This window comes from Populus euphratica, unplaced genomic scaffold (genome assembly GCF_000495115.2).
Source record: "Populus euphratica unplaced genomic scaffold, PopEup_1.0 scaffold1542.1, whole genome shotgun sequence".
Taxonomy (NCBI): domain Eukaryota; kingdom Viridiplantae; phylum Streptophyta; class Magnoliopsida; order Malpighiales; family Salicaceae; genus Populus; species Populus euphratica.
Genome location: NW_011501387.1, coordinates 1 through 13,031, shown reverse-complemented (window position 1 = coordinate 13,031; position 13,031 = coordinate 1). Strand labels below are relative to the sequence as shown.

At 35.7% G+C, this 13,031-nt stretch overlaps 3 protein-coding genes and 1 long non-coding RNA gene across 7 annotated transcripts; 2 read left to right on the top strand and 2 right to left on the bottom strand.

Moving 5' to 3' along the window:
* The first annotated feature begins 2,429 nt into the window (after positions 1-2,429).
* On the top strand, positions 2,430-4,112 carry LOC105117806 (non-specific lipid transfer protein GPI-anchored 2-like). The gene is made up of 3 exons (XM_011015569.1): positions 2,430-3,128; positions 3,464-3,520; positions 3,751-4,112. The coding sequence occupies exons 1-3, from the start codon at positions 2,810-2,812 to the stop codon at positions 3,885-3,887; spliced, it is 513 nt and encodes a 170-aa protein (XP_011013871.1). The 5' UTR covers positions 2,430-2,809; the 3' UTR covers positions 3,888-4,112.
* LOC105117807 (parafibromin-like) lies at positions 3,632-7,861 on the bottom strand. 4 transcript variants are annotated; one of them, XR_840814.1, is made up of 5 exons: positions 6,707-7,861; positions 6,438-6,520; positions 6,198-6,309; positions 4,352-4,579; positions 3,632-3,868 (listed from the first exon to the last, which is right to left on the bottom strand). XR_840814.1 is itself a non-coding variant. In XM_011015571.1 (4 exons), the coding sequence occupies exons 1-3, from the start codon at positions 7,746-7,748 to the stop codon at positions 6,217-6,219; spliced, it is 1,218 nt and encodes a 405-aa protein (XP_011013873.1). In that variant the 5' UTR covers positions 7,749-7,861; the 3' UTR covers positions 4,194-4,579; positions 6,190-6,216. The 4 variants fall into 4 exon arrangements, 3 of the variants coding, with proteins under 3 accessions (XP_011013873.1, XP_011013874.1, XP_011013872.1); XM_011015571.1 differs by lacking the exon at positions 3,632-3,868 and having other exon boundaries at positions 4,194-4,579; positions 6,190-6,309; XM_011015572.1 differs by lacking the exon at positions 3,632-3,868 and having other exon boundaries at positions 4,194-4,579; positions 6,194-6,309.
* On the top strand, positions 7,805-10,333 carry LOC105117808 (uncharacterized). The gene is made up of 3 exons (XR_840815.1): positions 7,805-7,886; positions 7,990-7,995; positions 10,320-10,333. It is a non-coding gene; the product is annotated as an uncharacterized LOC105117808 (long non-coding RNA).
* A 337-nt stretch (positions 10,334-10,670) lies between these two features.
* Positions 10,671-11,842, bottom strand: LOC105117805 (uncharacterized protein YIR042C-like). Its single transcript, XM_011015568.1, has one exon. It carries the CDS (start codon positions 11,362-11,364, stop codon positions 10,804-10,806), a length of 561 nt encoding a protein of 186 aa, XP_011013870.1. The 5' UTR covers positions 11,365-11,842; the 3' UTR covers positions 10,671-10,803.
* Positions 11,843-13,031: the final 1,189 nt, after the last annotated feature.

Genomic DNA, 13,031 nt, shown 5'->3' with positions numbered 1-13,031 from the left:
AGATTTAATGTTTTTAAACTTTTTTTCTATTTGATTGTCTTAATTACATTTTTAAAACTTGATGAATAAAATACATTTATTTCAATAGTCCATATAGCCATGGTTTAAATTCTCTTAATAAGGTTATTCAGGAATCAATTTCCTTGATTGATATTTTTAAGAGGCGATTAAATTAGAATTTAAATTCTCTTGATATTTTTAATTAAAGCTTAGAGAACAAAATCATCTTAATTTGAACACTCAAACTGGTGGATATTTTCAATAAATAGAGTTTTGACTTTTAAACCCAACACCATTATTGTAAGAAATCATGCAAGCCCAAACCTTTCCATGGGTCCGAAGCCGAATGATAGAAAGAGCCACTAAGTTGACCTTCAGGTTAAGGATCTGTTTGAAAATACAATACAAACTAAATTTTAATTTTTTAAAATTTTTTATTTAAAAAATTATATTTTCAGATTGTGTTAATATCAAAAAAAAATTAAAAAAATAAAAAAAATTATTTTAATATATTTTTTTATAAAAAATAATTTAAATCATTATCTCAATCTCAAATAGATATAAATCATAAGTGATGGGAGTCAAAGTTTGCTCGGGATTTGAACTCTCACAGTGGGTTTAACCCAGTAATTTAAAAACACAACACTAGATTACTCGATTCAGTCTGATAGTGCTGTATTTAAAACACTAAGTTCACAAGTTCAAAAAATCATGTTAGGCATTAGGGACCATCATCCATTAAAAACAGTGAGGTAATTTTTTTATTAGAGGGCAGGTTGACATGATGAGGGGAAGCCCATGGGATAAATCACTTGCCCAGGGTGTGTTGTGTGTGTCAGTTTTTTTTAACTCTAGGAGTTTTTTTTAATTGATATATCATATATTAGTGTTGATCTTTGACTGAAAATCAAATTAATTGCACATGTATTATTTTTAAACAAGAAATCTAATGTCAAAACATAAACCAGTGAGGTTGTGCAAACTTCAAGATTGGATTAGGCTCTCAATGATTGCGTATTGGACTAAAATGTATAGACTTTAATGTAGGTTTTGTTGCTTATACTGGTTATTTCTAAAAAAAAACAAGTTTTTAATTAAAATAGAAGATTCTCTAATACTTAAGTTGTGCTGATACTTAAGTTGTGCTCTCATTGACTGTATATTGCCTAAAGTTTATGTACTTGGATGGAGGCTTTGTTTATGGTATTAACTTTCTAATATTTAAACTAATAAATGTAGGAGAATAAGATGATGTTCATAGAAGAGCACTGGAATGAAATGATGTGAAGCAATGAGTTTGAATGGCTTAAACTTACGTGGATTGGCTTGAATTACTTGAATCGGACACTTTGTTTTACCTGGCGATGAAGGTACTTGCAGACCTTTGTCACTTCAACTTTGAGGAGCATAGTACCTCGGTATGTGAAGAAGAGTTGCACCATTGATGGAGAGGTTAGCATTGTCATTGGATGTTGTGCTTGCATATGCCTTTTTTTAAGAAGTTTGGTAATCTTTCAGTAGGAGAGCGGTTTATGAGACTTGAGAGCTCACGAGAGTGACTGAATTGAAAAGAAAACAAGAACTGATTTTAAAATTAGCTAACACATGTAATACATACGCTAGTATATGAACCCAATATGCAGCCATTCAGAAGGGAGAGCGTGTGGCTTAACCTACCTCAAATGGGGGGCTTTCAACTTGCTTTTAGAATCTAAGTTAAACAGATTAGTATTGGTATTTGATTAAAAACAAATTAATTGCCCAGGTATTCTTATTAAACAAAGCTTTTAATGTCAAAAAAAATCTTTTCATAATACAAAACTATATAATATATCCAATTAGTAAAATTGGGTTTTTATTTTTTTTAATTTAGATAATTAAAAAAGAATCTTTTTTGTACAGACTGATCACTCAATTCATATACATTCTTTTTTTAAAAAAAAAAATCATGGCACTGTGCAGATAATAAATTAGTTGTGTTTCTAAAACCAAGTAGTTACTTGTGCGCTCCTGGGTTGTCCCAAATTCTATCCACTAAAAATAAGTAGCAATGTTTAACATTTTTTCATATAGCCAAGCGATCCACAAGAGCGCCAAACCTCACATTGTAAGAATGGTATCGAGCTATAAAAAGTCATTGGTCACAAAGAAGAAGCATAGCTGCCACCATACTTTTTCCTAGACAGGGTTTGATCCTCGTTCACTGTGAAAGAATACAACTATCACCTTTTCTTAGGTTTGAAGGCAGACGAGTCTTAACAACAGTTGTCAGCACAAGAGAGGGCAATCAATTTCTTTGATCCTCCTCAAGAATTTCCTGCTCTCAAATCACGTCTCTTTTATTCTAAAAGTGAAAAGGTGCAGAGTCAAATTCCTGTAAAGGTGGAGTCAGAAACACGTTACGCTTTCTGCTTGGGGATGCGTCTGTAAGAACAACAAAGCCTGCTGCTTTGGACAGCTTATACATCTTAGCTGCTTGGTACCAGAAGAAACGTCAGCCAGTAGAAGCTGTTCACCCATAGAGCCGACCTTCAGAACGCCACATGTAAGCCTCGCAGCAAATTTCCAGGGTCTCCGAGTATGAACAGCTTGAGGTCGAAGCTGGCCTAGTTGACTAGAAAGCCCATTGTTGGAAATTAGGAAGAGTTGGTCACCCACATAACGGATCTTCTCAGTTACCTGTTCTTGCATCAGATCCCTATAAATGCCATACCCTTTTCTCCCCGTTCCATCAAGCTAATCAAACTCAATAGTTACAAGAGATCTTCACATTCCACGAGCATTTCCAATACCTAAGTGAAGAGATTCAATGGCCCACACAGCGATGTCAATGGGTTTGGCCATGGTCCTGGTGACCATGCTTTGGGCAGGAGCCATGGCTCAATCAGATTGTACAAATGTTTTAATCAGCATGTCACCGTGCCTAAATTACATTACAGGGAACTCCTCAACTCCATCCTCACAATGCTGCACTCAGCTAGCTAGTGTTGTTCGCTCATCACCCCAGTGCTTGTGCCAGGTTCTTAATGGCGGTGGCTCATCACTAGGGATCAATGTCAACAAAACTCAGGCTATAGCCTTACCTGGTGCTTGCAATGTGCAAACTCCACCCATCAGCAGCTGCAGTGGTAAGAAACTTGGAACTTAGTTTACTTCTCTCTTTGCAACCTCAACTTTCTTTGAATTGCCAATGAGCTACAGCTCAATTGGCAATAGTGCCCCTCCTCCCCCAAGAGGTTTCTAGTTTAAAACTCCTTCGTGGCTAAAAAATTATAAAATTCCTTTGAGCTTCCCTGTCAAAACCCTGCCAAAATCTGAAAAAATGGATGCTAGATCTCCCTGAACGACAGTCGGGGATGAGAATGGATTAAAATAAACGAGAAATCTCACAAAAAGGAAAATATCACTGCACATTTTCAAAATTTTCAGATCTCATGCTAACTCATAACATTGTATTGGACAGGTGCCTCTCCAGCAGGCTCACCTGCGGGAACACCAGAAGCTTCAAGCACCCCTTCAGGTACGGCATTATATGTATATAGTGCAACTGAAAGTAGAATATCTAAACAAGTCGGTGTCTCTTTACACCCAACTTTTTTTATTGCATATGATTATTCGCTACGAAAACAAAGCTTATTGTTGATCAAGTTATTCTATGCTTGTACACCAATAGATCCTCATAAAAGGATTTTCATCATGTTAGACTCTGTTTTGGTATTAACTTGCTCAAGGTGACATTCACTGGTGTAGGAACTGCATCCAAAACTGTACCATCAACACAAAAAGATGGAACATCAGGCGGAAGCTCCATGGATTTCTCAATCTCTATACTGTTCTTCCTTCTCTTTGCCGCTTCATATGGTTCAACCTTCACAGAGATTTTCTGATCAGCCAGCTCGTCAACACTTACACTATAATTTACACATTGCATATCCATGGTCATTGTTGTATGATATAATATATTACCGAGTGTCAGTTGAGGGTGCATGTATTGTTTACTTTTTTTTGCGACCTCATCGAGGTTGGTGTAGTTTTGTATTACTGAAGAGACGTTTGCTCTCTTCCCTTCCTAATAACACATATTTATGATCTATCATGTAGGACATTACACAGTTTTTTATGTTCTATGCAAACAGCACATTAAACAGAGAGTTTAAAAGTTTGTCACTTAGGAGGAGTTGAACATAAGCTGAGCTAAAAAGAACGGAAATGAATAGCATAATAACAAAAAGCGATAAATGAGTTCCTTTAAGGTGTTAATCTGGCAGTATTATCACATTCCCAATTTAATACCACAAGTTACATCACTAAATAAAGAAAATTACAGAGGAAAAGCATCATTAGAACAGACCTTGTGTTGTAAATTCTGTCTTACAAATTATCAGATCCACTCATGCAAAAACCAAAGTCTCCAGCTCGCAGCTGCAACCAACCACTGGAAGTTAACTTGCACAACATGAAACCAACAGAAGAGCATGACATCCACATATTCAGCCATGGCATGCTTTCCATCCTTCCACGATGCCTCTGCACTTTGAATGGCTTGTAGCTGGTTACGAAATGGTTTCCATTGACACACCTATACCCATTAAAAGATGCCTCAAATTTTATACATATACAGACAGACATGCACTCCAGCACAAACAATGTTTTGAACCTCGGATCACATTAAAAATACAGATTTATAAAAATGATCGGTGGCAAACCAGTCCACCAGCATCAGTTCCAATTTTGGAATGGAGTGGGAACTGAACCACCCATATTCTTGGCAAGTTAAAATTAATATAGCAATCAGTTAAACCATTCAAAAAACCTGTCCATATTTTAACTAAACTAGAAGTCCCAGCAAAACCCTTGTATCTTAGCATAGTTAAAGATTGAAAGCATGAACTTTATCATTTCTTAAATCTATGGACTATGAAGAGAAGTAAATGAGAAATAAAAAATCCTAATTCTTTTCATGGGCAATGTTAGTTTGTAACAAAGCTCTGGATGCTGAACATCAAGCACAATTATAGGCCCCAACTAAAGCAGCTCCAATTGCATTATCTACAGCCACCAATGGTTCTCTCTTTGAGCTTAGGATAGGCTGATGAATGAAGCCAACTGCAACATCAAAACTCAGTTTGAATGATTACAATGGCCAATCACCTTGCCAAAGAATGAAGCAGGATTTCCTTGTTCAAGCTGTCGCAAATTGAAGAGTGCTAGACCAAATAAAGAACATCAGTCTAACCCTTGATGGTTCAATTGCTCTTACTTGGCTAGTTAAAGAACAAGCTAATTTGATAGCTGAGCAACGGTTCTAGAACATGTTCAAAACTCACATCCAAAAACAATGTCTTTGCAAATATCCATGATAATATTCATGTGCCTATCAAACCAACTTTGGGTTTCTTCTTTTCAGTATGTTCATAGAAACCGAGGATCAAGCACGTGTAATTCAACCCCCATTATGAGTTTGAAGAAAATTGTTAACATTATCCACTCACTCGAAGCAAAGTTAATCTGCTCTGATAATCAATATGGAATCCTCAGCATTATTGATATCAATGGCTATTCATTAAAATCTTCAGGTCATGCCACAAGATGGTCAACAAGGTGAAAACTACCATACTCCACATTTACATATTGCTACAGCTTGGACATGCATTCTTGTTCATGTCACTGAGAATACAAACTTTTGCACTGGTTTATTATTCACACACAGAAACAGTAAATCAAAACCTATAAGATCAAAATCACAGAAAAAGCACAAAAAAAAACGTTGGAAATACAGAAGTTTTGCATGGATAGGCGTATTATCTGACCAGAAATCCTATATGGCATTCCTACCATAAGCTTTGGGAGATCCAGAAACAGCTTTGCTGCACAGTTCCATCTATTATGTCCATCAGATTCCAAATTAAAACCCAAATCATTTCCAGCACTGCTTACCTACTGTTTCTGTTACTCACTCCAATATTTCTACTCTCTATCCACATCCATTCATTAATAAGTGGAAACTGATACTATGAGGATAATGATTAGCACACTAACAACATATGCTTCAAATCAATTAGTTTAACCCACTGTCCAAACATAATGCATTCAACATATGCCAGAAATATGTTAATGGATACCCTGATATAGGTTTGTCAAATTCAAAGATACGCAGATATAGATAGGATTTAAGGGGGGGATACATAGATACGAACTTCTGAAAGTCTGCACACTTCAAGTGTGTGATTGCGAGCGCACAAATTCTTCTAGTCGGTCCCATACCTCCAACGCTGCAGCCCTATCCTGGTGCCTCTTGTTCTTGCTGATCTGCACATGTAACATGCCAATTTCCGATAATTGCAAATGGCAAAAGGCAGTTGAAGTGGAGGAGACAGGGTAAAAGTACTGGGTGCCACCCGACAAAGCAAGTCTAATCAAAGGGGCAAAGTGCTTACCGAGATAATCTTTACATTCCACTGCTTCACAATCTTAGCAGACTCCACACTATCATCTTCAAACCGCATGAAAAATCCAATAACTGCATAAGTTTAAGCAATTTATGTCATGCCAATTGAATCCAAATAGTATTTTAAATGAACCATGATACACTATAAGAATCACACTCTTGCAAAACCTACAGAATCAGCCAACACCAATCACCAGCTAAGTACAAATCCCAAATATAATTACCAATGCAATCCAACAAGCACAAAACTTCACTTACTTTTATTAAATATCTCAACATGATCCTTAAAGGGCCAGTCCTTGAATTGCCACTCCTTCCCCAGCACAAAAACTGCCACAACCCTATCCCAGTCATCACCCTTGAGTGCAGATGGCTTATCCCGCACCTCATAGGCCGTCATCACTCTATTCCTATCGGTGCTAAACTTCTTCTGCACTGTAACACATTCCGGTTTCGGCCCTTTCATCTGCTTAGCCTTCACATCCGTCGGTATGAAAATCCCATCTTCCAAAAATTCCTTCACGTTATAAATCGTAATCAAAGTCTGAAACGCACTTGGCACCAAAATTATGGGCACCCCTTCCCCAATTTTCCCTCCTTTCAAATGCATTTTGGGCTTGGCAGCTGAATCATAGCCCAACTCATCACCACCATACCCAATTCCTCTCTCATCAGCTCCCATCAACCTACTCTTCGCCACTAACCCATCTTTCCTCTGTTGACTCTCAAATTTATGCCTCTCCTCTTCACGGCGCGTGGAAGCAACCAAAACCCCATAAAAATCCCTATTCTTACACTCCAACAACGACTCCCTATCCTTCAACGGCCTCTCGTTGGCGTAAATCAAAGACACGTGATTTTCAACTCCCTCATTCCCATTGTTCAACTTATCAGCGGCGGCGGAATCATCGATGCGAGAATCAAGAAGCATGGGATCATCGGGGCGGTAATTAAGATTAGGGTTTTGAGATTCTTGAGGGAGAGGGAAAACTATGGAGTCGGTAGAAGAGAGTTTTCCGGAGAGGTATTCTTTGACGGGTTTCCAGTCGATGTAAGTGACAGGGGGGATGCCGAGAGCGAGGGCGTCTTGGAGGTAATTGGTGAACTTGATTTTGGTGTTTTGGATGCAGTAAACTAGGGTTTCTAGCGTGTAGAGATTGCCTTGTTTGGAACGGTAAGCGGTTTTAGTTGAGCAAGGGAAGGTGTATTCGTTGCCGAAGCGGAATTCGCCGTTGACGCGGATGATTTTGTCTAGGTCACCCCGGATGGTGAAGTCTCGGAGTGCTGAGAGTGGATCCATTGGTGAGCTGGGAGGATTTTCGGTGTTTAGAAAGAAAGAGTGAGATTTTCTTCTACTTTCACAGTGAACTTCTCCAGGATGAGGGGTTTGTGAGTATTGCGTACGAACTGTACACGGGTAAAACGGTGAGTGGGGACGGTGGAAGGTTGTTAAATTTCTTTATGGTGATTTACCAATAAATTCGCTTTCTCTGAGGTAAACAAGCAATAATTTCTAATGTAGAGGAGTCCATCTTCTTTAGCAAGGGGTCGAAACAGGACCCATTTTCAAGCTAATTAGAATTTGTCTAGGACTGTGATAGCAATTCCAGTCTAGACAAAGTTTTATAGCAATGAGTTTGATATATTAATGATCATATTTTAAAGTATATTTTTATTTAGAAATATATTAAAATAATATTTTTTTATTTTTAAAATCTATACATTAAAACAATATAAAAATATTAATTAATTAATTTTAAATAAAATAAATAAATTTTAATAAAATATAGTTTAAACCATGATCTCAAACAATCTTTTAATACTTAACGAAAAGATTACATGTAATATCAAATGACTCTAACATGCTAGCTTTACATGTTTTTATCGTTAGTTATCATTTTTTAATTATTGATGTTCGCGATTGTAAATTAAACTCCAGTTATTATAAAGTATAGCTAGAAAAGTATTTTGATTTCTTACCTTATTTAAAATACAATATTGTAATAATAACAATTACTTGTATTAAATATAAGAAAAGTAATCCTTGTTACTTGTAGAATAAGACTTAGTTAAAGAAGTGTTGAATTTTATTTGATATAGTAGTTATGGTTTATATAAATTACATGTGTTAACAAAATAAAATTAAAAAATAATAAAAATAATGAATCAAGATTATGGCTGTTTGGTTTGTTTTCGCAGTTGGAAAAATATTTTTAAAAAAAATTAATTTTTTAAAAATTTATAGATTTTTTTGATGTACTCAATTGAAAAATAAATTTAAAAAATATTATTTTAATATATTTAAAAATAATAATAATTTCAAAAATAACAACTTTCGATATTAAATAGATTCTAAACGATAAATTTACCGGTCTTGATACCCATTTAAGTGAAACCAAATCAAGTTTCCACTTGTATAAACTTTATTTATCAATGTTTGTATTTTTCAATGTTTTTTTTTTTAAGTTAATGCACCGTCACTGAAACTCAGGGGAATGGGCTCGGTACCCATCACTCATGGGCTTAAAAATTTTGTCCAGACACATTTTTATATACTAATAGGCTCAAGACATGCGCATGAACCTAATACTTCGAGCTTTATTTTTTTAGAACCCCACATCACTCTCTTTAGATTATTTTTACTGAATTGATGCATTTTGTATCTTACTTTCTCTACACTCCTAGTTATATAAAAAAATATTTCATGGCCAACCAGTTCTTTATTGTATTAATATTAATATTGTTAGAGTAAAATTACTCTCTAGCTTTTTCACTTAAATAAAAAAGCAAAATTTATTAGCTATAGATATTATATAAATTATTCAAGTAAAGAGTTTATAATCTTTATATATTTTTTATATATGTTTTTAAACCTTACCTTTGTAAAATTCCACTGCTTTCTATATATAAAAATATTTATTTAAATATCTAAAAAAAATTGCATTTTTAAACCTTACCTTTGTAAAATTCCACTGCTTTCTATATATAAAAATATTTATTTAAATATCTAAAAAAATTGCATTTATTAAAGAAAATATTTTCGTACCAAATTTTTATCTACTTTTATTTTTTATATCAAGTTACCATTTACCTTCACTAATAAAATAAATTATATTATAAAAATTACATAATTTAATATATTATTGAACCATATAAACCTTATTAGCAAGCATCTTAATATAAAAAAAAAATAAAGTATAAGTAAGTCAATGAATCTTCGATAGAGCGAGGGTGCACATAAAATAACTAATAAGCGCATAAAAATTAGATGCAAATTACATGGAATCTTTAAAATTAAAAGGAGGTAACCCTTTCTCATACCATTTATATTTGAAGCAATGATAAAGTTAAGTTTATCACTTAATTAATAATAGAATTATATGTTTGAGACTAAATTGAGATTTTCTCTTAAATTTTAGTTCTTCTTGGTGTAATCATCACTGCAACGCACAGGACATCAGTCCATCACCACCAATGCCACTGTTCTCCGGCTCGCACTTAAGTCTAATTTCATATGGTTTTTTAGTTCCCCCATGAAAGATATATCGTCTCGAACAAGTACGGTAAAACAAAATCCCAAACAATTGATTTAACAATAATTATTCCCAGTCAAAGAAACATCTGTTAGAGACCAAATTCAATCAAACTGATGGGGAAAATTGAGCAAGAGAATTCCCACTAAAAAAAAGAGAGATTCAACCAAGGCCAAGTGCTCTTTATATATTTGTTTTTTTTCTCCTTTTCTTTGTGAATAGCCAGATGGTCATCTGTGCCCGCTAGCATTTGATTGTGGTGAGTGGTTCTGTACAGTGAGTAACAGCGGGTCTGATTTGCAGTGGATAGAACAAGCAAGAAAATGCTTGTGAGAAAGTGGAGGACTGGTAATGGAGAAAATGCTGGCGAGAAAGTGGAGGACTGGTAAAGGAGCGGCTATACATCATACCTGCATTCAAGAAGTGGCAGCGGCTGGGTATTGGGACGGTGTCCTTCAGCTGTTCTTTGTTTATAGAGAAGAAGCTAGTTTGAGAGAGAGACCGGCGAAAAGGAAACAAGGAGGAGAAGGAGATTTATTCCGTGGATTGAGGAGAAGGAGATTTATTCCGTGGATTTAGACTGTCTTTGTTGTGGAACTCTACTCTATGACTATCCAGTACAGGGATCGAATTCGAGAAGACCTTGTCAAAGGCATGGTGAAAAAAAAAAAAAACCCAAAGACAAAAGATGCACATAATTAAACATCTCTATAATATATTAATTTCCAAGCAATCTTTCTCTCTCTGATGGAATTATTTTTCACTCACAATTAACATTCCACACACTATCATGAAACCAGTACACAATAATTCACAAAACAATCAAATTTGAGGATCAGTAGAGAGAAGACTAAACATCACCATGTCTCGAGATTTTCCCTTCAGTATACAATACCTTCTCAGGACACCTTCCCTCTCGAATCCAGCCTTCTCTAGCACCCTCTGGGAGCCTACATTTTGTACATCTACTAAAGCTTCTAATCTTTCCAGATGTGGCCACTCGATAAATATAGTTTTAGCCACCAACTTCACTGCCTTTGTTGCAAACCCTTTACCCCAATATTGAGAAGCCAGAACATAGCCAAGTTCGCCTCTACAGAAATCGTTGTCTGAATTTTTGGTCACTGAAACGGCACCAATAGGCCGGTTGTTAAGGCATACTGCCTTAAACCATGGATGGGGCAGAACAGAATTTTTTATGTAATTCAAGGCATCTTCTTTGTTAGTGTAAGGTTCCCAAGTGCAAAAACGAGCAACCTCCGCATCAGTGGCCCAAACCATGAAATCATCTATATCGGAGAGATCCAATGGCCGTAGTGAGATATCAGAGAATTCATCGCCACCCTCTTTTAACAAGTCTGGTGTGCAAGAATTTTGCTCCATCTGTACTCCCCACTTGTATGAACACTTTGAGGAAAGAAGCTTCAGACTCTGGGTAATTCAAGCTAGCAGGAGTTGATATGTTTAAAATGAAAAGAGTATCAAGAAGACGCAGCAGCTCGATAATTTTACACAGAACAAAATGCTAGTTCTTGAATGATATATATGCGTGCTTGCGTGTTGACCACAAGAAATTACCCGGAATTAAAGCACGAAACAAAACAAAATTGGGGTCCAAGTCGTTTACAGGGTCAATTTTGCTTTAGCTGGAGGGCGGAACAAGGAGTGCATACTTAATTGGATAAAAATAATATTTGTGGCTTCTCAAGTGGTAAGCTCGTGGCCACCTTGTTTGACCTTTGTTTCTTTGTCCTGGCGAAGTTCCCAATTCGGAGCAAAGTTGCTTAACGTCCAAGTAGTCGGATGCCATTGATAGAAGAGTTTCCCAGCAACAGCCCTTGAAAAAACTAGAAAACTTAGAAATTTGAAAGAGATGAAAGCAAATTTGAGCTTTCGTTGACCTACTAACCTGTTTTCATAATAGGTTTAGCTCGCACAGTCATAGTCTATCTTGTTTAAAGATTAACCAACCAAAGTACACAACTTGAAATCAAAATAATCCTATAAAAAATTAAAAGAAAAGCTTTGTTTTTTATTTATTTCAAATTATTTTTTAATTTTTTTATACCATTATAAAACATAGTATCAAATAAATGGTTCTCCAGCAGAGTACTCGTGTTCGATGGTTTAGCTAAGCCCAAAGGCATTTTTTTTTTTTTTTTTTATTTATGTGGGGTGTCCGGGCCAGCTTACGCGCACCACGACTAATCTCCACGGCCCACTGAACACCCTGCAAACCCAGCAGGCAGGTAAGGCAGCGCGGGGCTGACAGGCATGCAACTCCAAAACTTGAACCCGTGACAGCAGAAGGCGCAAGACACCATTCCACCGCTGGGCCGTTGCCTTGGGTGCAACCCAAAGGCATTCTTGACTCTTCAACACCTTTTACCCTCTTTTTTTCTCCCGGTCCGAACTCCCTTTTTCGAACTCTTCAGCCAAATAAAGCAGAAGCTGTCGAGCAGTATCCAAGCCTCTGGTTTAACGGGGGGGAACTAGAGCATACAAAAGGCTATCGATCAGGATGAATTTGTTTTCTCCAACCAAGCTTTCGGTTTTTGTCCTGGTTCTATTGGTAATTAGAAAAATGGTAAAAAAACCGATTTTAACTAATCATTTTTTTTAAGTATTTTTTTATATTATAACCTGTTTTTTAAAATATTTTTTTATCAGAAAAAACATTAAATCAATATTCTTTAAATATTTTTAAAACGTGTTAATGAGCTGTTGTAAAAAAGTTAAAAAAAATATATAAAAAACAATATTTTAATAAATTTTCAATTAAAAATTATTTTTAAAAATCACTTAGTCTAAGCACTGTACATAGCTGGTATATAAATTTTTATTAGGCTAGGACATTTTCTTTTAAATGTCCGTAAATACGAAGGGAAGAGATAACTCCGTATGTGGATGAATATCTATCATGATAAGACTAATGAATAGATTTGTAGGAGGATTTTGAATTGAATTTAGGACATCTGGAATGTTCTGAGAAGGATAGGCTTGAATCATGGTCTGTTAGCACATTTCTTTTAGAGTTTTTTTTTTAATTA

What these genes read in the sequence shown, in the direction of transcription:
- LOC105117806 (XM_011015569.1), top strand. Translation starts at nt 2,810, where the DNA reads ATGGCCCACACAGCGATGTCAATGGGTTTGGCCATGGTCCTGGTGACC. An exon ending in ACCCATCAGCAGCTGCAGTG is followed by an intron (nt 3,129 to 3,463) that starts GTAAGAAACTTG and finishes TGTATTGGACAG; the next exon opens with GTGCCTCTCCAGCAGGCTCA. An exon ending in AGCTTCAAGCACCCCTTCAG is followed by an intron (nt 3,521 to 3,750) that starts GTACGGCATTAT and finishes TCACTGGTGTAG; the next exon opens with GAACTGCATCCAAAACTGTA.
- LOC105117807 (XM_011015571.1), bottom strand. Translation starts at nt 7,748, where the DNA reads ATGGATCCACTCTCAGCACTCCGAGACTTCACCATCCGGGGTGACCTA. An exon ending in TGTTGAGATATTTAATAAAA is followed by an intron (nt 6,521 to 6,706) that starts GTAAGTGAAGTT and finishes AAACTTATGCAG; the next exon opens with TTATTGGATTTTTCATGCGG. An exon ending in GGAATGTAAAGATTATCTCG is followed by an intron (nt 6,310 to 6,437) that starts GTAAGCACTTTG and finishes TTACATGTGCAG; the next exon opens with ATCAGCAAGAACAAGAGGCA.
- LOC105117805 (XM_011015568.1), bottom strand. Translation starts at nt 11,364, where the DNA reads ATGGAGCAAAATTCTTGCACACCAGACTTGTTAAAAGAGGGTGGCGAT.